The sequence below is a fragment of the Alosa sapidissima genome, chromosome 13 (assembly GCF_018492685.1).
Source record: "Alosa sapidissima isolate fAloSap1 chromosome 13, fAloSap1.pri, whole genome shotgun sequence".
In the NCBI taxonomy this organism is placed as follows: Eukaryota; Metazoa; Chordata; class Actinopteri; order Clupeiformes; family Clupeidae; genus Alosa; species Alosa sapidissima.
The window spans coordinates 24782639-24809030 of NC_055969.1; the positions used below are offsets into that span (position 1 = coordinate 24782639).

The 26392-nt window shown below is 43.1% G+C and overlaps 1 protein-coding gene across 1 annotated transcript; it reads left to right on the plus strand.

The window, feature by feature from the left end:
- Nucleotides 1-10532: 10532 nt before the first annotated feature.
- On the plus strand, nt 10533-26358 carry cercam (cerebral endothelial cell adhesion molecule). The gene is made up of 12 exons (XM_042059982.1): nt 10533-10969; nt 11766-11876; nt 14535-14652; nt 15347-15481; nt 16497-16701; nt 17434-17553; nt 18203-18279; nt 19325-19431; nt 20024-20156; nt 20655-20782; nt 21749-21952; nt 25081-26358. The coding sequence occupies exons 1-12, from the start codon at nt 10755-10757 to the stop codon at nt 25307-25309; spliced, it is 1782 nt and encodes a 593-aa protein (XP_041915916.1). The 5' UTR covers nt 10533-10754; the 3' UTR covers nt 25310-26358.
- The last annotated feature ends 34 nt before the right edge of the window (nt 26359-26392 follow it).

Consider the following 26392-nt stretch of genomic DNA (forward strand, 5'->3'; position numbering starts at 1 on the left):
GAGCAACACACATTTGGGGTTTTATGTCTCATATTAATATATAGTTCAAATGTCTCAAATAGTTTTGAAACCCACATGCCAGTGGTAGTACCAACTGGCATATTGCTGAAGCAGTGAATCTGCTTCCTGGCAGGCAGCAAGGGCGACCAGTTAGCTCGCTGTGGCAAGGTCTGCGGGGGCGGGGCTTATCCGAGCTTGAACAGGTTGTTGCCTGTCTGGCACACCGGCCGGCGGCTGAAGCAGTGGGAGTCGTCCCCTTGCCATGGCACTGCGCTCGACCCATTCACAGATAAATGTTTAACCCAGTTCATGAAAGGAACAGTGGGGGAGAGGAGCCTGAGTCTGTGGGGTGGGCTATGAAACTGCCTTGCCAGGGGGGGCAGAAGGGGGATCCGCGCGGGTAAACAATGAGGCCCAAGGAGAATCCTTAAATAAGCTCGCCCCAATGAAGGCATCTCAAGCCCCCAGCGTGAGTCTGGGTTAAGATAGCCAGCCAGCCAGCCAGCCAGGCTACGCTGTGCTGTGCCACTACTAGTACCAAGCTGGTGCCACCGAGGGGCATGTTTTTATTCCAGTTTAAGCAGCTCTTCAGGAAACGGAAAAGGGAGGGCACTGTGTGTGTGTGTGTGTGTGTGTGTGTGTGTGTGTGTGTGTGTGTGTGTGTGTGGAGGAAGGGGTGAGCTAATTGAGTTGGATGAAATGAAAAGCTACCCACTCTTGCCCATGGTTGTTACCCTGTTAAGCAGCAGGGGTCCACACCACTCCTGCTTGATGTGGTCGCCCAGAAATGCCAGTTTATCTCCTTTCTCCCCTTCAGTGTCTTTGGAGAACCATAGAGGTGCTCTTATCTTTGACCCTTTTTGTCCTGATTACAGGTCTCTCTGCTCTGCGTGTGTGTGTGTGTGTGTGTGTGTTTGACAGTGTTGTATGTGTGCATTTGCGTGTGTGTGTGTGTGTGTCATTTCAGGAATTGTTTTAATACACATATAGGCTCTGCAAACTCTTCATTACAAGAACGTCCACAGTGACTGATATAGGCTACTTTCACCTGAGACTATTTTTCATGGAGCCACTAAATCACTTGTACATCTCCTTTAGTACATACCTAATAATTCAGTAGAAAAAAAAAATTGCAATGATTTGATGTCAATGTCGCTGCCATGAAATCGTCTCATTTATTGCTACTTTGAAACATTAAATTACATAGTGTGTGGGGTTCTGGCCATGGCCACCTGAGGACCCCATAAGAGAAGTTCAGCAAACTGCCTGAATTATTTAGGTGGCCATTAAAATACTCAAGTAAGTCCTTTTAAGAGCCACTTGGTAGAATTAGTGTGGCGTAGAGAGCATGTAGGAGCGAAGTAAAAGCTCTGTGTGTAGTGAGCACTGGCACTGGCTCAGAAGCCAATTTCACTCCCTATTTGCTGCTACACGTGTGTGTGAGTGTGAGAGAGAGAGAGGGAGGGTGCGATATATTGGGAGAAAGTGAGCAGGAGATCTGAACTGATCTGAAATGTTTGTGGCTTCTACATACACACACAGACACACATACACACACACACAGTTTTAATGAAACCACTCCAGCAAGACCCAACATTATACAGATTATTTGTTATCTGTTGCCAGTGGACGTGTCATCACATTGGTTGCATAGATTTTCTCCATATAAGTGTTATCCATACATATTATGGAATATATGTCCGTGCGGGAAGCATTTTATAGAAATCTGTGAAAATAATACATGCCTGTGGGCGAGTGATGTCATTGATTTCCTCCACAGCATCAGTGTCTTCATGGGTAGACACTGTTATCTCAATAGTTTTTCAATGGGCTTCTCCGTCAGATCCCCCATCTTGTCTCCCTAAGCGATCAGAGTTGAAGCATGGAGAGGTGGTCATGCATGCGAGAGGAGTGGACAAACGACCGTCACCAGACTGGACGATTGTCCCCAGGCCTCTCCAGACGCGGTTTCCTCCTGATACAGCTCACTGCACAAAATATCTTATAAGAACTAAAAAAAAATAAAAAAAACTCAAAACACCTTCCGATGACTCACATGAGCGTATTGATGTCCTTTGATGGCTATTGGGTATGAATGTATCTAAGAGGAATATTGTAATTGTAATGTACGGTTTGTTGGGAAAAAAACACATTAAGGGTGTCTTGTCAATATATTTTACTACCCTGGCTAATAGTGCCATAATATGGTAATGGGATATTTAATAGTTTTGATGATTGCAAACATGTAATTGATTTTTAAAACATGAGGGAAGCAGACTGCTGATGGCATCTCTGGCTCACTCATGGACACTGAGTATTTGGCCCCTGTAGTCATTAACTTCCGTCTTCCGGTTCCCCGCGGTTAGCCAGGGAAATGGGAGGGCGAGAGGGGATTCTGGGGCCACACTTTACTCCCAGTTTCCCTCCGTGCCACCAGACTTTGGAGAGAGAGAGAGAGAGAGAGAGAAAGGAAAAGAAAGAGAGAATGACAGAGTAAAAAGACAGCAAAAAATTCTTTGAGTGTGGCTGGTGGGTTGCCAGGCAACTGGGAGAGTGAGAGGAGTGGTGGCTGAGGTTAAAGAGTCTGGGGGGAGTCTCTCTCTTTCTCTCTCCCCCCTCCTTCTCTTTCTCCCCCTCTCTCCCACTCCATTTCTCTCTCTCTCTCTCTCCCCCCTCTCCATCTCTCTTTTTCTCTCTTCCCCCCTCTCTCTCTCCATCTCTCTCTCTTCCTCCTCTCCTCTCTTTCTCTCTCTTTCTCTCTCTCTGTTCCACCTCTCCCTCTCCATCTCTTTCTTTCTCACTCTCTCACTCTCCCCCTCTCTCCTTTAGTAACTGGAACACCTTTCCCTACCTGCTTCACTAGCTTGCTCTCACCAAAGCTACAGCCTCCCCATCTATGATCCTGGATCCCCACAATGCTAAAGCCACACCAGCTACCAGGTAAGATATACACACACACACACACACACAACAAGAAACACTTTTACGTTTTATACCCTTAACACTAAAACTGTACTACCAGATGGTTATGTTATATGCATACCCTTAACTCTATACACCTCACCCTAAGGTATTACCCACAACACTAAATACTTAACCCACAGATATAGTTCTGTATCCAAAACACTTTACCTTAGTTAGTTATATACACAGTATATCTACCATTCTAAACACATTACCCCTTAGTTTTATACAGTATATGTAATAATAAAATGTATAATATATTTATAACATTTATTTATATAGCACTTTCCAGCAAAGAGCACAAAGTGTATAATATAATAATAATTATATAATATATAATGATATATTTAAAGTATATCTGCCATTCTAAACACATTACCCCTTAGTTAGTATATACAGGATATATATTAATAAAATGTATAATATATAAAATATAGCATTTTTCAAGCAAAGAGCACAATGCGTATAATATAATAATAATTATATAATAATATATTTAACGTTTATCTACCATTCTAAAAACATTACCCCTTAACCACCATATTAAACACTTTACACCCATGTAGTTATACACAGTTATTCACACAAATACACACATCACTAAAACCAACACATACCACACCAAGTAAAACCAACATATACCCAGTTATATATGAACATCACTAAAACCAACACATACCCCACAAATCATTAAAACCAACACATACCCCACTTAAAGCAACACCAAAGAGTTTTTTGTACCTTAAAATAATGTTTCCAAAATTGTTTCAGTGGTTCATCAACTCATAACAGGGTGAACGGCACTTTCTGCATTCGCTTCGCAGCCCTCTATCGACTATAACCGCACTATGTAAGTTTGCCGGATCGGTATAGCGGATCTGTAGTTTGATGGAATGAGACATAAGAAACTAAAATTTGACTTGCATCTGATGTCACGATACATCATACTTTCATAAAATCATGCAACATGTTCTACCTTGTCTGTGGACATTGTTATTTGCAAAGCCGGTGCTGGATAAACAAATGGTGTGTGTGACAGAGGAAAAGTTCTTTGGTGTTTCTTTAAACCAACACACACATCCCATGTAGTATACCACATCAAAACTACCCCATGTACCCCCTTGCAGTTACATACGTACATTATACAGTATATAGTTACACACCCATGTTATACTGTATATCCATAACATCAGCATTAATTCAAACTATATATTTCCACCTCCTCTTTTCAAGTTAACCACCACATAACCAACCAATATACCCACCATACACCCTCCATTTTTTTATACCTCCACAAGAACAAAACAACTGTATTTCTCCTTCTCTGCTTTAGGCTGGCATAACGGTGTCTTGTTCAATCTTCTACAAATAAACAAATGCATCATTATCACTAATCTGTTAATATACTGCAAAGCTGTGCTACTGCAAAACTTTACTGCAAAACTTTCTGTGCAGCACATACCAGTGAGTGAGTGCCGATCTTCTAAGACTTTCTTTACACTAAATCCAAATCACTATATTCTTGACACAGAGGCCACTTCCTGTTTGAGACAACTCTGTGAAAACAAATGCATGGACAACTGAAGTGAATGAATTAGAAATGACATATTTGTTATGAGCCAGATGGTAGTTTTTAGGGGCACTCTCTCAATCCAGCTGTCATCAACTTCAGACTGTAATGCTTTTTCTATTAGCTCATCAGAATAGTTCTGTGATATTTTCAATGAACAAATACACCCACGTGGTTTTGTTTTGCAGCCCATAGACTGCGCTTTATGTGAAGAGAAAGAATGTAGTTGTGATGTTGAGAATCGTCACCCATCTCACCACAAACTCATAGCTGGAAAACAACTACTCTACCTTTACTTCTAGAGCTATACAAGTAAAACACTGGAAATAGTATGCTCAGTGTCAGGACTATATCACTACAGCCCTCAGACGACAACAACAACGACAAGAACGCTGTCCGGCGCGCTCCTCGTCTACAATCTCTCTCTCCCTCTCTTTCACTCACACACACACACACACACACACCTCTAAATTTGTAGGTTGCCGTTAACGCTGGTCACATGCCTTTTGTCTACACATGCTAACTTTACACAACCTATTTACATTTACATTTATTCTTAGTACACACAGAGTACACGCAGCTAAATAGTCAGTTGCCTATAGGGCTATCTAGAAACCTTCCTGGAAATCCACTCCTGCAGTCAGACTGTTTTTTTTTGTTGTTGCTGTTGTTTGGGCTTTCTGCCTTTATTGATGCAGGACAGTGAAGACTGATGGCAGGTGGGAGAGAGAGATGAGGTGGGATCGGGACATGACCTGGGTCCCTATGGGCACCTGGACCCAATGTGATACGGATGCTGTAGCCATGGTACCAACTTAATCAAGTATTCCGCTAACACATTATTTGGATTGTCCATCTGCAAATGGAGACTTTGTAAATGGTTTGTAGAGTTCAAGTTCAGATGGTCCTTGTTCTTTATAATTGTTCACATCGTCAAACCCAAAATGTAACCCTGTTGGCTGTCGTGAAAATCTGATATTGAGACAGCCCCAGTCTAGACCCCAGTCTAAACCTAGTCTAAATCCTCCACAGACATTCTATAGGGGCTAAATTAGAGGTATACAGTATATCAGGGTGTGCTATGAGAAGACTGTCTGCAGGGACTTCTGGAAACCCAGATTCTCAGTGGTAGTAAATGATTCCTTTGTTGATGACTGTACATGTTGTGAATGTGGATGATACTTTGTGTGATACTTTGTGTGATCTTTGAATGTTAAAAGTTGCAATTGGTGAATAAACTTTTTTGAGAGGTGCATAAACGCTGTTTCTGTGAAAGAAACAAAACAATGTTAGATATTATCAAACATTATTGATTAAGACTGTGTTAGTCTATAGGTAGAATCTTGAAAGCAAATTAACATTCGGGAGTTGCACAATGTAATTTAAGCACAAGAAAGTGACTTGTTTAAAAGAGAAGCTTAGACTGATCTCAACCCATACAAGATCAATGTGAAAGCTATTGAGTAAAGTTCAAAAGTATTCATGAATTGAGTTGTAGGCTACTTTGGAGGAGATGCAAAGTGAGTTGTGCAAATGTGAATATGTAATAATAAGTTATAAGTGTCATAAACAGCATTAGTTATGTCCAGTTTATTTGTTTTGATACACAAAGTCTGTTCTCAAAATCACACTAGTCATCCTTCGTTTGTAACTTTTCTTGGTAGCATTTCACCAGCTGTTTCCATTTCAAATAAACAGAAGCAGCAACACAAAAGGCAGTTGGAAAATGCAGACATTTATTTACAGCAAAGGTAGACCCACATACATTGTTTCCTGACTGTTTATGCTGTTTATTGTCAGTTTGTAAAGTTTAGCCGAAGTATGAAGTAACATTAGGAATCTCTGATCAATGTGATTGGTAAGGCTGGACCAAAAGAATCCCAATCCTGAGTCACAAGACTCTATTCACTTCGCGAAGGAGTTTGGATTATCCAGGCTAAAAACATAGTTTCACCAAAAACTTTCTCCTTGATAGGCTACTAAAATCTGTCATATTAAGTAGTCTACAAGATGTTTTATGTATCATTTTCTAACATTACATTACATTACATTACATTACATTTGGCTGACGCTTTTTAACCAAAGCGACTAACAACATGGTAAACAGTAAGTTTTTAGAACAATTCTCACAATTTTAGGACAGTTTAAAAAAAAACATTAGAGTACAGTAAGAATAAGTGCGTCGGTGAGTGCTGTTTGGTATTGCTATTACAACAACTGTTACATTGTACTTACATGGACCGTAATTACATCCTTGTAATGTATCTGCCCAAGTAATTACATCCTTGTAATGTATCTGCCCACCTATCTGTTGTGTACATTTATTTATTAATCTCAGTCTTCAAGAATAATGATAACAGTTAACAGCACATATATATTTTGTATATTTGTATAATATTAATTTATTTTATATATAAAGATATAGGATTCAAGGGTTTTATTTGTCCAAAATATACTCTTGTAAAATATACTCTTGTAAAATTTTAAAGTGAAATGGCAAATTGTGCCGTATGAAAATAAGGCACTCCAACAACTTTGAAAAGCACCACTGAAGAAGCTAAATAATTGAGAACCAAAGGATGTGAAAGGGATGGGTCTGACATTATGTCCCACATTTGTAACACTAAAAAATTTAATTGAAATGAAATTTTAAAAGTTTGGTGTGAAACTTGCTGTGAAATCTTTGATTTGACTTTCTGAGCAGCTGGTCGCCTGCTATATAAATAGCATAAAACTAATGATACTGTATAATTACTATCAAATTATATCAAATTAAATATGACACGTGTGTTTGTAGACGTCTCTTATGTTTTGACAGCTAGTCTGGCCTTTGTCTAGTTATGTAATATTGGTTAAACATACCACTGGACAAAACAGATCCAGTCTTCATAATGTCATGAAAATACTTATTGTCTTTGTCACTGACAGCAAACACTTTTAACTGAAATTATTTCCTCAATCTCCACATACTATACTAGTTTTCATGTTTGCTGTGGCATCAGGAGTCTAAAGCTTGAATAACAGTCAAATAAAACCATAAGGGTTTGGAACGCTCACTGACTTCCCATGATGCTTGGGTGAACCTAGACGAACCTGTTAGTAAATTTGAATTTGCTCTGCAGGTTGGTCTGGAAAGGAGCCCAATGACGCCCGTTTCCAAATCACCAAAAACCCAGGAAAGTGTGTTTTCTTTGGAACTGAGTAAACAGCTGCATTTAAAAACCTTTGTCTACAAGAAACATATGTTTGCTGCACTTCTGAACAATTCAGTAAGACTTTAATGCACACATTTAAGTTTATTTATCACAGCAGTAATTTCACTGCTGGTTATGCCTTCCATTTTTCGGAAACGGACACCAATGGGCTTCCACAGTTCTCTATATCACGGTATCTTGGTTTGATAATAAAACCTGGCTAAAATTTGGAATTGGGTTTTGGGTCTAGTAAGGACCTGTAGCTACTGGAGGTCTTTGGTTTTGGATCTGTACTCTTTTGAACCAATCTTGGAGAGGAAATATCTGTGAACAATATATGTTATCACAACAGTGAAGGAGAGGGAATCCTTTGGATTTAGATGTTCTCTAACATATTCAGTGCTACTTTTCTGTGCTACTGCATGTTAAAACAATGGGAAGATAAATTGCCATGCCTTGCACTTGTTTGATTTTTGAAAGTAACTTTAATGATTCAGACACAAAAGCTTGTGTAACTTTACAACACCTTTTTCCGAGCATTTTGTCAAAAAAGCCAACAAACAAAAACAACAACAAAAAGAAAAACAACAACAAATCCTGCTTTGGCATCAAATTCATCATTTCACTGGTTATATGCAAACCCAGAGTGGGTCACACACACATAGCGAAAGATTTGTCCTAAAGTGCACTCACCAAGTCAAGTGTTGTTATTTCTTTGTGGTGTTGGGGGGTGATGCTTTAATGATGTACTTTAGTCTTGTGTTGTGAAACAAAGCTGAGAGGTCTGTTTTGAAGCTGGACAAGGCGTTTAAGTACTGCAGGAAGCTGAGGAGAGGGCCCAGTGCTGTCCAGAAACCAAGCCATCTGTTCTCAAGTACAAGCAAGGTCGGGGTGGAGAAGCAAGTGCAGAAGTGATGGGAACCAAAGACAAACATGAGATGAACAAGAAGGAGAGAAGCAAATGGATTTAGCATTTACCACCTCCCCTCTCCACACACACACACACACACACACACACAAACACCAACCCCCCTACTGCAAAAAAGGCTGCTGAGTAAGTTAGAATGAATATGCCAACCGTGGTACTCTGAGTGACAGTTATTGACCCAGGGGTTGTGTGTGTTTGTGTGTGTGTGAGGGGGTGCAGTACGTCTGTATGGGAACGTGAGGTTTATTGATTATTGGCCGTGTATACGCTGGTCTCAGTGAGTTCCCAGGGCCTAACAGCTGGTCCGTTCTCCATGAGACTTTGATGGACCTCACTGAGGACCTGTGGGCCTGAACGCGTAGCCGATGGAAACACTGAGACTCCACTGAACTGACCAACCGACTTTTGGCCTTTATATTTGTATATGCGACATATCTGGGAGATTGCAAGAAGAGTGTGTGTGTGTGTGTTGGAGAATGAGAGTGACATGTATGGACCCCCCCACTACGTCTAGAGGATAGCACAGCACAGCACAGCACAGCACAGCTCAATTGCAGACGTCTTCAGGATGGAGAGAGGCCCCCACCCTTACCAAGCCCATTCCACCCACCCTCTCCTCTTTTCCCACCTCTCTGAATAAATGTTTTGACTCTGGGACTGACCCGCCTCTCCGCCCACCCACCTGCATGCATGCACACACTGATCGCCGCTGCCACCCTCGCCTGACCCACCCCTCTCTGTCCCCAATGACCTTCGACCCTTGACCTCTGCAGTGAAAAGTTAGTGGGGAGGAGAGTGAACTCTCTCAGGCCAGCAACACAGAGGGTGCTGGGAAAGTGCCCTCATAGGCCCTGTGTGTGTGTGTGTGTGTGTGTGTGTGTGTGTGTGTGTGAGTGTGTGAGAGAGAGTGTGTGTGAGAGCTTGAGTGTGAGAGTGTGAGTGTGAGCGGGGCCACTTGTGAATGGAAACCCCTCATGACCTTTGTCTCTGTCCACTATACCACCCGGATTCAATTGTTAGGCCAAGGGGCCCCAATCCTTTCCTACAGGGGCCACTAAATTCAGTTCAGCTCACTGTCATGCCATTCCCTCAGCCCATTTTCTTCTCTTTCTCTGCCAGCTTTCTTTCACTCCTCTGTTTTCTTTTCTGATTAGGCCTCTTTGTTTGTGTTCTCTGCCTCATTCCTATATAACCCACATCTATGCCACTGAGCCTCAGAGAAGATGCTCAGTGCCATAGATTCTGTTCAATGCTGCCACTGTTAAACTGGGGAGGCTCGACTGTGTCACAAGTAAGCAATAGCACAGCGTCTTTATTAGTTCCTTCTTTGGGGAAAGTGTGTTTGAAAGACTGATCTTTGTCCAGTTTAATTATTCCTTATGGCTGCATTGTTCATAAATACGTGGAAATATTTTATTTTGCAGAAGTTTATTTTCGGGGTGACCCCATAGACAGTGAGCAAAATGTCCACATTCTAACCACTTCACACAAGCACTTCAACTTCACTGAAGATGAGGAGCACAGAGAAAATATACTCCATTGCACCCTCTAGTGGTTGTAAGCGGATAGACGTGGGCTGCCCTTGTGAATGGGATGTCAGGGTGTACCATGATCAAGTGGGAAGGGAAAATAATAACCTGACTAATAATAACAGACTTCCAGTAGCCAAGGAATTGAGGCAACTGCTAGTTGTATTCAGTAGACGTGCCTGTGGAAGAATGTTAGCCAAACATCAATTTTAGAAATTACAATTAGCCTATTCACAATAGCCTACATGCAACCATGTATTACATTAGTCTACTTTCTTGAATACGTAACTGACAACGCTAGAATAGGCTCTGAAAGCCCTTGAGGACTGCCATACGTAGTTTTCATCGCAACTGTTTGTTTATAACTACAGAACCCCTCGCATATCCTGTGATACGCCCAGCAGTTAGGCTTAGGATCTTACGGAAGCTGAAATGTAAAACCCCATTGCCTCCTACTTAGCAGTTGTTGGAAAGGGGGGTAAAAGTTTTAAGGGAGACTCCTCTTTTTCCTAAAGTGCTGACGCGGACCAGGGCTGCCGTGAAACAGCCAGCTTCGCGGGGCAACAGGAATGTGCACCACCATGTTCCTTGCCGTTTTAGTGCTTGCGTCTATTTTCGCAACCTCAAAATGCTACTTTTCAGAGGAAAACTTCACCGAAGAATCAAAGATGCAGCAGCCTACTGTCGTGATTGCTATTATCGCTAGAAATGCTGCCCATTCGTTGCCGTTCTATCTCGGTGCTCTGGAGAGGCTGAACTACCCGAAAGACCGCATCTCCATTTGGTATGTGTCCCTTCTCCGAGTCGTTGTTAGGAATCCGATAAGTTGCCGTGTTACTGATTGAGGGACAAAAGGATCAATTGTCCGTATATTACACGTTGCCTCCCCTGCCTTGCTTTTGTTTTCAGTCGGGGGCTACCCCTCCCCCGACACATTACGCCTGAACTAATTTTGACGTTGTAACACCTAATGTATAGTTCAATCCTTCGTTCTTTAGTTTGAAGGAAAAATAACATATTTGAAGACTAATTGATTAGGTGAGATTTCATATCGCTCTTTTGTGTCGGCTTTAGTTGAATAGCGTCGGTGTGATACCATTGTGAGTGTTAATGTTACTCATTGGAAACTTGCGGTTTTGGAACCCCACAGGTCTACTCTTGCTGCTAGTCTGAGGGGGAATGTGTGTGTGCGTGTGTGTGCGTGTGTGTGTGTGTGCGCTTTCTGGGCACTAAAAAGGGCTCACATTATAAGAATAAAACCGATTTGCAGTCTTTTTCACTGTTACATTGTGACACATGAATCAGGCAGGTTCTTCTTGTCCTGTCTCTATGCCATGGTCTACCCAATCCACCAAATAACAGGTTTAACTTTAGGCCATAACCCAGAGTTTCTGCCCTCAATGTGTAGATGTGGCAGCAGCAGAGTGTCATGGATGTCTTGAGAATTGGTTGACAAGTTGCTCAACTCTGTTCCACGGTCAAGGTGATGAGACGTACAGCTGTGGCCCCCTCTCTATCTCTTTCCAACTCACACACACACACACACACACACACTCACCGTTAATATCTCTCCACTTCAGGGCAGCGACAGACCACAACTCGGACAACACCACCGCCGTTCTGAGAGAGTGGCTGAGCGTCATGCAGGAGCACTACCATTACATAGAGTGGAGGCCAAAGGACAAACCCATGTGAGTTTGTCTGTGACCTCTGACCTTCCTCTGATCACCCTTAATCCTCCAGTGGGCCATTGACAGACTGGCCCTGTGTTCAGAACATCCACCAGGACGTAAAGTTCCCAGGCTATTTATGGGCTGGGCCAGGCTGTTTAAGATGGGTAAATAGATAATTATACAAAAAGGCTTTCAAAATGTCTGATGGCTTCAGACACAGACGTTTTCCTTGCTTTAAAGCCTGATCCACTCATCGACTAGCCTGACGAGCAAGACCCACATTAAAATGTAGGGTCTGGGCACTCACCGCTCGCAGTGCTCAGTCCGAGGGGCGGGATAATCGGTTGTCTTTCAAATTTCCTCTGCACGCAATAGGACAGCGCTATGAGTCCCATGCGTTTTCCCACCAGCGGAGCTAGTTGGCTAGTTCAAACTTTTGCCAACTTAAAAAAAGCTTAACGTAACGTTAAAAAGCTTCGTGTCACACTGTTCGCCAGCAGCAACATCCATCTTCTTTGTTTTCAAGTAGCAGGGAATTCAAGCCAAACCGTTGCAACTCTGCCATCAATCATTATGTTAAGCCCGCCTAACGACTCTATACACGATTTGATTGGCCTGATAGAAGTTTAATTTTTCGAGCTCACAAGCCAACGGAGAGTTGTTAGACTAGCCCTGGCAGCAAATGTAGGGTGCGTCTAGATTTCTAGGCTACTCATCGACTACACAGGGCACTGTATGACGAATAACCAACATATTCGGTTTTTAATGCAATAAGTAGTGACTTAGTCGATGTTCTGTACACAGGGGTTGTGTGTAAAGGGTAGAGCTATAATGCTTACAGTGCCAGGATTCTGCTCTGCTCCCCTTAGAGTGCACACACATGTTACTTTGCAGGAGAAAATGGAGATATGTCCTGGAAGTGAGTAAATGCAGAATGCATCTGAAGTACAAGGCACATTAAGGGCCTTTTAAATTATTACAAAGCAGTGTACTTTTTGGTAAGACTTCCACTTTTTGTTTTTAACAGGACAAATTAACAAATCGAACCAACTCTTCATATGCATTGCAGTGAATTCCATTTGTGGTGGTTGGTTTGCAGAATTCACTTGAATACAACAATTTTTTACAATTAGCCCAGTGTGGTTATGATGCTAACCAGATTTAAGCACAATTTAGTACAACCTGGAAAATCATTGTGTGGTGGTCAATGTTGATATTGTGGTGGGCCGCCACAAATAAGTCAATGTATGGGAAACACTGCATTGGATATGCCCTTGAACTCAAAGAGCAGCTGACTAATAAACTAGCACTCCTGTAAGGCAACTTCTTGGCACTTGGGCATAAATGAATAAATGTAGATGTGGATGCAGGGATAAACCTGGTCTTGTCTTCTCAAGGGCAGGCAGCAAAAAGGCAGGCCCTAGTCTTCTCAAGGGCAGGCAGCAAAAAGGCAGGCCCTAGTCTTCTCAAGGGCAGGCAGCAAAAAGGCAGGCCCTAGTCTTCTCAAGGGCAGGCAGCTGTTTTGAGGTATTATCTGTGCTTGTGTCGTTTAGGGGATGTCCACATGTAATGAGTACCAGATCGTAGGATTGTGCACACAAATTGAACAGATCAATGGTAATTACACACAAAACTTCTGGCTTACGTGGCGTTTTGGGGTTGAAATTCATGTTTACTTCTTCAGACCCACTTCTGAAATTCATGTTTACTTCTTCAGACCCACTTCTGAAATTCATGTTTACTTCTTCAGCCCCCCCCCCCCCCGACTTTGACCCACTTTTCTCTTCTGTCAACTAACATAATCCATCCCAGTTGGAGTTGGAGAAAACAAAGCTGCCATGTTTTGGCATCTGCAACATTCCTTTTATTCAGAATGTGAATCTGGTATCAGTCCATTTGGGTTTGATGATGGAGCATTGTTCATCCAACACAGGGAAAGAAGATGCCTCTGCATGCAACTGGATAGACCCAACCAAGCAGAGCAACAGAATATGGGAATTCTGTAGGGAGAACAGAACAGCCTAAAACACCCTTTTTACCAAATGCCGTTTTGCATTGTCAATATCTTGTATTATCTACAGATGCGACAGCGAAATCTAAACATCTAGTTTCTCTAGCTACAGCCTTTTTGTTTTAAACCAAATCAACTCAAGCGTGCTCAAGTGACATGAATGACAAGGAACTGTCATTCATGTCTATGGTTCTGGCATAGAGACTTCTCAATGAAGCAACTCCAGACCGAATTTCCCGAATTCAAATGTTGAGGGCAGGAAAGATAAATCATTTTCCAGTACTGTGATTAGCTAACGAGACGACAAGGCTACACCCAGCCAGCTGAATCAGCTGCCCTAGAGGCCTGTGAGGCCACGTTAGGTAGGGAGCTCGCGGGGAAGGAGGCAGAGTGAGTGAGATCACTTCTGAGAGGTCAACAAACCTGTGCTCCAGGGCGCGACTTTCACTCTGCACTCTCTTCAACACGAGCCATGGTGAAGCATGTCTGAACATGTTTCCATGGGCTTCAAGCAGCTCTTTTGCAAAATGGTGTGTGTGTGTGTGTGTGTGCGTGTGTTGGGTGATGCACACATACCTATAGTCGCTATATGGTATGTCACACTTTGAATTGTACATTGATTTGTGTGTGTGTGTGTGTGTGTGTATCCCTGTGTGTTTGGACAGAGCCTACCCTGGTGAGCTGGGGCCCAAGCACTGGCCGAACGGCCGATATGAGTACCTGATGAAGCTGAAGCAGGGTGCCCTCACCTTCGCTAAGAAGCGCTGGGCCGACTACATCCTGGTACAGCTACAACACACTCTACCTACTTCACAATAGCTGTTTTCAGACATAGGTGTAAGTCTGCATGTTCTGCGGATAGCAAGCGGGTGGGCCGTATATCTGAACAACATATCCCGACATTTGGAACTCCGAACTTAGGCGGGCTCTTACACTACTCCCCTCTTAGTATTTCAACACTCTCTACCTACTTCACAATGATACTTCGAAATGAAAGTCTTCCTCTCCTTGCTTTGTCTGGATTTTCAGTGAAACAAAACTGGACGCTCAGTTGGCTATGTTTTTTTTTTTTTAACTTGTGTAATCTCAAATGTAACAGAAATGTGTTTGTTTATCTGGATGTGTTAGATGGTGTCTCCTTTTTTACAAGATTGGCTCTTAAGACAAATGGTGCTACCTTGGATTTATTGTATGAGCATATTTAGACTGAAAGATCCTGTGCTGGTGTTTTTCATTTAATCCTGCTGCTCGTGGAAATTAATTACTCAATATTGGAGAGATTAATTTGAGGAAGACAGTGCTTTAGGAATTGCGAAAATAGACAAAAATCATTACAGAATTTAAATCAAGGTTTTATAAATTAAGGAGAAGTGACCGGAAAGGCCAGTAATACTGGTCACAATTGACAGAATGTAGCCACAATTTATTGAAATGTCCTAATTTGATCAAGTTTGATACCTTTGATGTGGTGCTGCAGTATGCTGACACAGACAACATCCTGACCAACCCGGAGACTCTAAATCTGCTGATGGCCGAGAACAAGTCCGTCATTGCCCCCATGCTGGACTCTCAGAGCGCGTACTCCAACTTCTGGTGCGGCATCACCCCACAGGTGAGAACGCCTACTGTGCCAGTGGCAGAGTGGAATGCAGACTAACCAATGTGTGGCTCTAATAAACATCTTTTATACTCGTGTCCGACTTATACACACTTTAAACCTGCAGTTGGCAAGTCTGACAGATTAAGGGGACTTAGCCAACATTTTTAATGATTACAACTCTTATGCCCCTCCCCCACTACCACCGAGCACCCTTTCATCGAGTTTGTGCTCGTCAGTGCGCACCAGACTGCATCAGACTGTGATTGACAGTCAGATTTCACACAGCCCTGCTCTGATTGGTCCAGAAGAACCAGGAGCTGTGGATTTTTGCAAAACAAATAACAGGGTCTAGGTGGAGGTAGAAGTGCGGGCTTTTTTCTAAAACCGGCTGATTTATGTTGGAGCTGTTGGTGTCGGTTTCAGTGAATATGATCAAAAAATCTTGCCAACTGCAGCTTTAATTGGTTGATCAAGGCATTTTTTAATTCTACACAGAGAGTGCCTTCAATTTAAAGTGGTAAAACATCCTGCAGCAGGTGTTTCAGATAAAGGGTTTTTCTCCTGACTGGCAGCGTGTTTCTTAGTAGGACACCAGGCCTTCGCCAGATGAGGTCAGATTCCATCTGTGTAACACCCATCCAGTGGACGTACACAAGACTTTCAGAGTCTAAAACATTTCTGTGTTTCCCGTGTATGGTGTGGTTCTCATATGCCTTATATTTCTATATTTATCATAGTTCTGCCTCTTATATTCATATGGTTCTCATATTCCTGTCCTTTATATTGCGGTTCTCATATCTCTGTCCTTTATATTGCGGTTCTCATATCCCTGTCCTTTATATTGCGGTTCTCATATCCCTGTCCTTTATATTGCGGTTCTCACATCCCTGTCCTTTATATTATGGTTCTCATATCCCTGTCTCTTTTATTCCTAAGGTTCTTATGTTCTTGTGTCTCATACTGCTGTGCTTCTTCGGTTCCTGATTGTCTGATATTCCTGTGGAACTTGTGTTCCTGTTGTTCTCAGGGATACTACCGGCGCACGGCGGAGTACTTCCCTACCAAACATCGCCACCGGCAGGGCTGCTACCCGGTTCCCATGGTGCACTCCACCGTCCTGCTGGACCTGCGGAAGGAGGGCACCAAGAAGCTGGCCTTCCACCCCCCGCACAAAGACTACTCCTGGCCCTTCGATGATATCATCGTCTTTGCCTTCTCCTGTCGGGCCTCTGGTATGATGCATCCTTTAAAAGTAAAGTGAAGTAAAGGAAAGTAAAGTACAGGCAAGGCAAGGCAAGGCAAGGAAAGCGTATTTTGCAGATGCTTTTATCCAAAGCGACACAGACTTGCAAAGGCCAACCGTCACAACAATGTTACCGCTGTTCCACCCTCTGATACATACATGGCAGTAACCGTGATCTAAGTTGAAACTCCGATAATAGCACTCAAGGTTATTACGATGCAGATTGTAGTGCTTTCCCTGAGCCATTGTTACTCAGATATGAGGATCTGCCAAGAGTATGCAGTTACGTTCAAAAGCAGCCACTAAAGCAAAAATAAGCAAGCGACAACAGAGAACAGAAAGTTGGAATTGAGGTCCATGATTAAGGAACACTGGAATGCTATGTGCTACATGAAATGTTGTGGGCTTTGACAAAGGCTTTGACTTTGTTATGGTTCAAACTTATTATGACATGTAATAGTACATGTCATGAGAAATCAAATTTTTTCTTGTGACTGTCTAATTCTTGAAATCCCATCTAAATCTGAAATCTATATCCTGAAAATCTATACCTATATATGTGTAAAGATACAGTATATATCTGAATATGTGTGTATTGTTAATCTATGTTGTAAGTCGCTTTAGATAAAGACAGCTGCTGAGCAAATGCAACCAAACTGGACTGTATGTCCAGGACATTAGACATTAGCCACTAATCCTCCAGTTTGGTGTGTCTGAACAGAGGTCCAGATGTACATCTGCAACAAGGAGCGCTATGGCTACCTGAACGTGCCGGCCAAGCCCCACCAGACGGTGGAAGACGACCGAATCAACTTCGTTCATCTCTACCAGGAGTCCCTGAGTCAGTAACCCTCTTTGTAAACCGTCTCCTTTCTCAGACTGTAATTTCCAAACTATTACCTGCGGCTTATACATTGGTTCTGCAAAATTTCTTCAGCTATGAGGTTAATACACGGGGGCAGTTAATATGGTACTAATATGGTTTTGTTTCTTTTTTAACTTGCATAAAACACTGTCCTACAGTTTATACACAATGCGGCTAATACAAAGGAAATTGCTGTAAAGTGCTATCTCTCTGTGTTCACAACATACATGAGTTAAACTGCTTAAGATACATGTTTACATGGATATCTGTATTAACAATATCCATAATATGCTGACAAACAGGATGTTATTTCAAGATTATGTGCATATAATTATTTCAAGATTATGTGCATATTTTACACATTGTACATTTTAATCAGGCAAGTCTTAACAGTCTTTATACTTGATCTTAGAAGAGCTTTAAATGCTCCATCATACTTGTGGTTTCTGCCGCGGTCGTAAAAGCCTGATAGGGTCTTATAAACTGCCACCCAGATAGACTAAACTGCACCATAGAGGCAGATTAAATGTTACATCAGACTATTTGAGAGGGACTGAATATCCCTGTGTGTAAGTAAATAATGTGTGTGTGGAGTGCTTGTTGAAGATGTCTGTTTGTCCTCCAGTTGACGGGCCTCCCATGTACCACTCGGGCTTCATCCACCAGGAGCTCAAACAGACGGACCTCATGGGCTTTGACGAGGTGAGAGCATTATGACTATGAGGCATGGGGTCTGGGTGGAGGTAGGAGGTTGACGAGGTGGGAGTACTATGTGGGATGGGGTCTGGGTGGAGGTTGACGAGGTGAGAGCACTATGACTGCAGCATGGGGTCTGGGTGGAGGTAGGAGGTTGACGAGGTGAGAGCACTATAACTATGCGGCATGGGATCTGGGTGGAGGTAGTCGCTGGGACTCTGCATTAGGGCTGTGTACATGTATATTTTCCAGGGTTTGCTGCTATGTGTGTGTGTCTGCCTGTGTGTGTGTCTGCCTGTGTGTGTGTCTGCCTGTGTGTGTGTCTGCCTGTGTGTGTGTGTGTGTGTGTGTGTGTGTGTGTGTGTGTGGGTGGAGGTAGGAGGTTGACGAGGTGAGAGCACTATAACTATGCGGCATGGGATCTGGGTGGGGGTAGTCGCTGGGACTCTGCATTAGGGCTGTGTACATGTATATTTTCCAGGGTTTGTGTGTGTGTCTGCCTGTGTGTGTGTGTGTGTGTGTGTGTGTGTGTGTGTGTGTGTGTGCGCGTGTGTGTGTGTACTGTTGTATACCCTTGTCATGTTAGTAGCAAAACTGTGTGTTTTGCCTTATGCATATTTTGGATATCTTGGGCTTGAATGTCCTGGTCTTGCACATACCGTTGCTTTTATAGTTTAGCTATCTGTATTTCCCCAACTGTATGCTTTTTAAGATGTGTAATGGATGGTACACGCTTTGTTCTTTGTTCTCATTGCTGATAAACCCAGACAGAAGCATCTTAACCTTTTTAACAGCTCATAATGCCATGGAGGTGAAAGGGTTCAACGCTGCACTAAAAATGTCCTGAATGGGACCAAAATCATTACAACGACACCCAAAGTTAATTTTCGAAAGCCATCAATAGCCAATCAATAGCTTTGATCAGCAGTGAGAGGATCGTTCTTGTCACATAAAAAAAATCTCCCCCCTCATGGAATAAGTCGTAAAAGTAAATCGTTAAAGTGATCAATAGCTGATCGATTGGATCTTTTGTCCACTGGTTCCCGTGTAGATCTACCTGATTAACCTGCAGAGGCGTCCGGAGCGGCGAGAGAGGATGTTGTGGTCACTGTACGAGCTGGAAATCAATGCTAAAGTGGTGGATGCAGTGGACGGAGGGTAAGGTCTGCCTTATCTGGCCTCTGCTCGATACACACTCAGTCTTGGAGTCGGCAGAGAAAAAGGTGCCCAGCAACATGAATACATCCTGCAGACATTTTGACATTCACATGAGTGGATCCACTAGAAATGTTTGATATCAAACATGCGTGGATCCACTATTTTTTTTTGACATCCACATGAATGGATCCACTAGAAAGTTCTGTGCATTCAGAACTATTTCTGGAAATAAAGGTTCTGTACATCATGAATGCATCCACATAAATCACATTGGGACCAAAAACATTTCATTTGTTTACTAAAAGTTCCTGGAAAGGGCCTGAAAACCGATAACCGTGTGTGTGTGTGGGTGAGAGACTGTGTGTGTGTGTGTGTGTGTGTGTGTGTGTGTGTGTGTGTGTGTGATTCTGTCATACTGAGTACACATGTGTGATTGGTTCTTGTGTTTGTGTGTGTATGCATGTGTGTATATGTGATTGCACTCATTTGGCGGAGTGAGAGAGAGTGTGTGTCCGATTGAACGTACTGTGTGTGTATATTTTATTCTGTGTGTGTGTGTGTGTGTGTGTGTGTGTGTGTCCATCCTCTGTAGAGCTCTGAACAGCAGTGACATTAAGCTCCTGGGAGTGAATCTGTTGCCAGGGTACTATGATCCCTTCTCTGGCCGCACCCTCACTAAAGGAGAGGTGGGCTGCTTCCTCAGCCACTACTACATCTGGAAGGAGGTGAGACACACACACACACACACACACACACACACACACACACACACACACACACACACACACACACATACACACACACACACACACCACTTAATCTCCACTCTGTCACCACCTTTTTACCTTAATTCTTTCATCTCTCTCTGTCGATCTGTTTGCCATTTTGAGTGTCTCTCTCTGACTCTTTGGCATATATGTTTAGTCATAATGCAAAGCACTTGGTCTGTAATCATCTGTCCAGGGCTTATATTAAGGTATTAGTAAGCTCTCCCTGATTCCCTGATTGCAAGTGTGTGATGCTTCTGCTATTCCGGAACCAGCTAGTCACCTTAAATTCTTCCTTCTGTAAGTGTGTGTTCCGGTATTTGCTGCATGACACAATGTGTGAGACACCGGTGGTACCAGCACTGTGTTTGATGCTAAGATGTCTGCCTTCTCTCCTTTATCGCTCTCCCTCTCTCTCTCTCTCTTTCTCTCTCTCTCTCTCTCTCTCTACCTCAGATGGTGGACAATCAGATGGACAAGGCTCTGATCTTCGAGGACGACGTGCGTTTCCAGGGAAACTTCAAGCGACGTCTCCTGCGTCTCATGGACGAGGTGGAGAAGGTGGAGCTGGACTGGGACATCATGTGAGTCCGTCACTATGGCGACGCCCGCATCATTGTGTGGGGGCGGAGGGTGGGAGGGTGGGGGTGGGGGGTCTTTTATGTAATGCTATCACTGCTGTGATAAAGATAGACGGATAAAGATGGATGACAGGAAGACAAAGAGAGAGGGAGAGGGAGAGAGAGGGTGCAGTGAAGTGTGGAAACAGTCTTCCCAGAACTAGAGCGCCCTCTTGTGGGCGATGGACTGGAATGCCGCTCTCTTCTGAGAAACTGATGTGTTAGTTTTAACATTGCACTGTATGTATTTATGTGACAAGATAATCAAATCAATATCAGATGACAATCAAATGTGTAACAACACTATACTACATGCCTTAATGCTGAATCACTGCAGTATACCTTAATGATAATATTCTATACATACAAATATACACACATACTGAATCACTGCACTATCCCTTATTGATAATATTCTATACGTACAAATATACACACATACTGAATCACTGCAGTATACCATATTGATAATATTCAATAACACTTTACTTGAAGGTATCTACTTGAAGGTATCTAACCCCAACTTGTCATGCGTTTTATAATGCAAGTCGCTTTAGATAAAAGCATCTGCTGTGTAACTAGACAACCATAACCAATCTGTGAGTGTGTGCTATTATAGTTTGTGGTGTGTTAATGGTCATTGTTTGTTCCCATGTACAAAAACTATAATCACAACCACACTGTGTGCCATTCTAGTTTGTGTTGTATTAACGGATGCTGTTACATGGCTTGGGCCCGTGCACAGATAGCTATAACCAACCATAGAGTGAGTGTGTGCGGTTCTAGTTTGTGTTGTTTTAACGGATGCCATTACATAGCGTGGGCCCGTGCACTGATAACTATAACCATAGCCTTGCTGTGAGTGTGTGCGGTTCTAGTTTGTGTTGTTTTAACGGCTGGCGTAACCTTGGCGTTTGGTCCCGTGCACAGATACCTGGGCCGTAAGCAGGTGAAGCCGGAGGACGAGGAGGTGGTGGAGAACGTGCGTAACTTGGTCGTGGCTGGCTACTCCTACTGGACACTCTCCTACGCCATCTCCCTGCAGGGGGCCCAGAAGCTCATCAACGCAGAGCCGCTGTCCAAGATGATGCCTGTCGACGAGTTCTTGCCCATCATGTATGACAAGCACCCAAAGTAAGTGTTGTGGTGAGCCAGCCCAGTGCTGGTCAGCAGACACACACACACACACACATACACATACATTCTCACACATACACATTGTCATATAGTTGACAAAGTAAGTGTTGTGGTGAGCCAGCCCAGCGCTGGTCAGCAGACAGACACACACACACACACACACACACACACACACATTCACACACATTCTCACACATACTCACACACATACACACACATTGTCACATATAGTATGATATCACACGTGTCGCGGAAGGACTGTATCATTGAGTTTTGGATAAGCCTGCAGTGTGTGCATACTCTCTAGCCAGGACCCAAACAAAGAGAGCCGTGAGTTATAGGACCTATCATGACACTCCCCAAGCACCGTTATAATGTGGTCGCTTTCTACTCCAAGTTTTAAGGTGATTTTGACTGTGGTTAAATTGGGCTGTGTCCTCTCTAGAAATAGCTCCCGCACCGTAGATCCGGTCATTTTGGGAAGCGTGCCGTTGGTTAAGGCATGCTTATTCTCACCTCGTTGTTGGCTGGTATGTGTGTGTGTGTGTGTGTGTGTGTGTCTGTGTGTGTGTTTATGTGTGTGTTTGTTAGAGACTGGAAGTCTGGAAGTTTCTTCCTTGCATTTGAGAGGGAAAAGGCCAATGCCTCAGGTCCTGCCGGCAGGCACATATTCTACCCTCACATCAAGGAAATGTCATGCATACAAAACAAGGTGTGTGTGTGTGTGTGTATGTGTATGTGTATGTGTGTGTGTGTATGTGTATGTGTGTGTGTTAGTGTGTGTTAGTGTGTGTTAGTGTGTGTTTGTGTGTGTGTGTGTGTGTGTGTGTGTGTGTGTGTGTGTGTTTGTGTGTGTGTTAGTGTGTGTGTGTGTGTGTATGTGTGTGTGTGTGTGTGTGTATGTGTGTGTGTTAGTGTGTGTGTGTGTGTGTGCACTTGGCTAACTGCCACCACATTTCCCATTCTAGTCCCCCTCTGTGGTTGTCTGTGCTGCGTTCTGCTTCATTTCCTCAGCCAAGACACTCTAAAGCCGGGAAGTGGGAGAGGACAGTGAGGAAAGGAGAAAAAGGAGAGATAGAGACACAGCAAGAAGGGTGGAGACAAATAGAGAGACAGAGCAAGAAAAAAGGAGGGAAAGATAGGGTAGTAGGAAGAGGGAGAGAGAGGGAGAGAGAGAAGGGGGGAGGGCTGAGTGAAGCATCTGCATTTTATTTCACTGATTCACTTTTTCCAGCATGTTCTGCGTCACTTCGCTGTTGGAAACCGTACCAGCCATCCAGGCAACTTTATCGAAACGGCTCCCCACTCGAGGGCCAGCAAGCGGCCGTGATCTGCTTCCACTGCTCACCGCATTCCAATGAAGCTAATAGCGCTATTATGTGGGTCAGGATTTATACTCCGATTGAGGGAACTCAGGGCCTTTAGTGGGAATCAATGGGAGTTCTAAAGTTAGCTATGCCCATGAGGTGCTCCATGACTTCCATGTTATGAGCTGCCTAGTGATCTACAAACATATAGAATTATGCAGCAGGATGGAGTCTATCGAAACTATCTAAAAATCATGCATAAGCCTTTCAAAGCTTGCCACAGTAGCCCAGGTGCCAATATGCCAGTAGCAGAGTTGGCACTGATAAAAAAAGCTTGCTAATATGCTAGCTGCTGTCAACACTGTTGATGATGTTGTGCTATGAAGGCTTTTCCTCCATACATGTTTTCAGTGGTGTGTCCAGTAAGTGGACCACAGAACTGCCCAGTGCATAGCCTGGATGTCTAGTGGGAATGACAAGTGTGTGTATCTTTCCTTAATATGACCATATGCAGGGTAGGAATTTCACGGTGGCCACGATGGCCATGGCCGTCATTGCCCCTTGCGTTGGCCATGATGCCCCTTTGAAAATCAGAGGTTTACAGGCCACTGTGGCCTTGGTGCCCCCTTCTTTCAATATTCTGGTTTGTGTCCGACTGATAGCGCATTTTATTAACCAATGGCCTGTAAAAATAATCTTAGCATTCACAGCGCAAATTAATTTAGTCTTTTACGCAGTGGAGAAAGCACTGCAAGAAAGCAAGTACGTCCAAATTCACCCATTCTTCTCAGTTGAACTACTCGCGAAGTAGGCTACTCATCATACAGACATCACAAGTATCACATCACATGAAAGAGCTTTTTCTCAGCTTCTAAACGATGTTAGCCGCTAATTGCTGTGGTGAATGGTTTACGAAAGTAAATAATGATTAAATTTAATCATAAATTCTAGGTTCTGTGCCTATCTCCCTACCCATTAATCTTGGTGGAACACTTCACGAACCCTTCGTTCAACACATGACAAACCACATATCAAAATAAACAGCAGACCTTACCAAACACAAAGGTATAAAGCAGTCCCCTGTACAGTAAGCCGTTCCAGAGTAATCCGTTTTGAATTTGCAGCAAATTTCGACATTCATGTCTCCAAATTTGGGCTTTAAGTTTCACAATGTGTTTAATTTTTTCTACATGATTTTATAACAGGCCAAATACAAAATAAATGTTACAAATCTCGCCTAGATATCGGTAAATATTAAAATCTGAGGATATACAGCTGACTAAGAGTTTGTAAAAGTAGCCTTAATGATCACAAAATGCACAAAATTGTTCAATACATGATTTCATAACAGGCCAAATATAAAATAAATGTTAAATATAGCCTAGATATCTGTAAATATTAGATGATCAGATCAGATGATTTACAGTTCTTTGTCATGTTTTTTATGTTTTTGTAATGTTTCATACAGTGATGCAGGTCTACTCCTGTGAATAGGCTAAATACAACTCTGATCATTTTTATAGCCTACTACTGTATAGTTAACTTTGGCCTTGGTGCCCTGACATGTGGCCTTTGTGCCCCCCACCAAATATGCCCAACTGAAGGCCAAGTGGCCTTGCCCCTAAAATGAGGAAATTCCAAGCCTGACCATATGTCATCAAAAGTTGTTGTTTACAAACACATACCTCAAAGTGGCAAATTGTTTCATCGTGTTCCTCTAACGATTGCATATCAGAATGAAACCAGTGGAGTTTTGGTCAACGATTTGCCCATTACTCACTATCTCTCTCCAACTTTCTCTCTGTCTCTCTCTCTCAGTGAGGCCTACAAGTCCCAGTTCCCCAACCGTAATCTGCAGGCCTACTCCACACGCCCCCTGCTGGTCCAGCCTGCGCAGTATGCCGGCGACCCAGACTGGGTGAGCGACACGGAGACGTCCACGCTGTGGGACGACGACGCGGTGCGGACCGACTGGAGGGGCTCGCACAAGACGCTGAAGGGGAACCCTCAGGCCGGACTGCACAGCGCCTACAAGGACGAACTGTGAGGGGCGAGGGGGACCCCAACATCTCTAGACATCCCCAAAATGAGCCTCTGTTCCAAATGAGATACTAACTTAATGTCCCAGAGTTGAAGGCCAGTTTAGAGTCACAGACTGATGTACCACTGTTAGGACCGGTGCATCAGTCTGGCCTGGTTTGTGGGGTTGGACTTGTGTTCCTTAAATGGAGAGCTGGGGTGAGTTTGGGTGAGTGTGGGGTGAAAGAATGGAGGGATGGACTTTGCACCTGAGACAAGATGGCTGCTGACTGAGCTGCATGCTTTTCATTGTCCACCACCAAGGAGGTGTGTCTTGGCCAGATTCTCGTAAAGCTCTCACATTTACATTTAGTCATTTGAGGTGATGCTGTACTCCAGAGCGACTTACAAAACAGTCGACAATCAAGGTAAAATGCAAGGGGACAATCTAGCTTCACTAAGCTTCTCATATGCACTGTAGAAGATGCACATGACTAATAGTTCCCTCATCTACAAAACACACACACACACACACACACACACACACACACACACAGTACATAATAATAATTGTATTTTTATTTTATATAGTGCCTTTCTCAAACCCAAGGTCACTTAACATAGTAGAAGAATGCTAGAAACATACACACGGTGAAACACACTTATGCTAAGCAATGTTGACCCTGGACTTACTCAGGAAAACAAACTCATCAGTTCTGAGTGAGTGCTGTGAAGGCTTTAGGGCGCATGGACTTCAAAAAAATATTTTTTTTTATTGATGTTTTGTGTTTTTAGCATGTGCGTCAAGGACACTAGGACTAGTATGAATAGATTCCATGACAACCTCCTAATCATCTTCTTGCAGCCTTCTAGCTACGTTCCGTACCTTTCTAATTGGATGACAATCAAGTTTTATTGTGATCGTGTGTGTGAAGATTTGTGTGTGTGTGTGTGTGAGTGTGTGTGTATGTGTGTGAATTAATTGTTTATGATATGTTTTTAGCGTTATTGCAGTTGAATATTTTTTACTGTACAGACTCTTTGTGATAATGTATAAACTAAACTATTGTAGTTTGGGAGGTCTGAAGTTTTATTTAAGTGTCTATTGGAA

What these genes read in the sequence shown, in the direction of transcription:
- cercam (XM_042059982.1), top strand. Translation starts at nt 10,755, where the DNA reads ATGTGCACCACCATGTTCCTTGCCGTTTTAGTGCTTGCGTCTATTTTC. An exon ending in AGGCCAAAGGACAAACCCAT is followed by an intron (nt 11,877 to 14,534) that starts GTGAGTTTGTCT and finishes GTGTTTGGACAG; the next exon opens with AGCCTACCCTGGTGAGCTGG. An exon ending in CTTCTCCTGTCGGGCCTCTG is followed by an intron (nt 16,702 to 17,433) that starts GTATGATGCATC and finishes GTGTCTGAACAG; the next exon opens with AGGTCCAGATGTACATCTGC.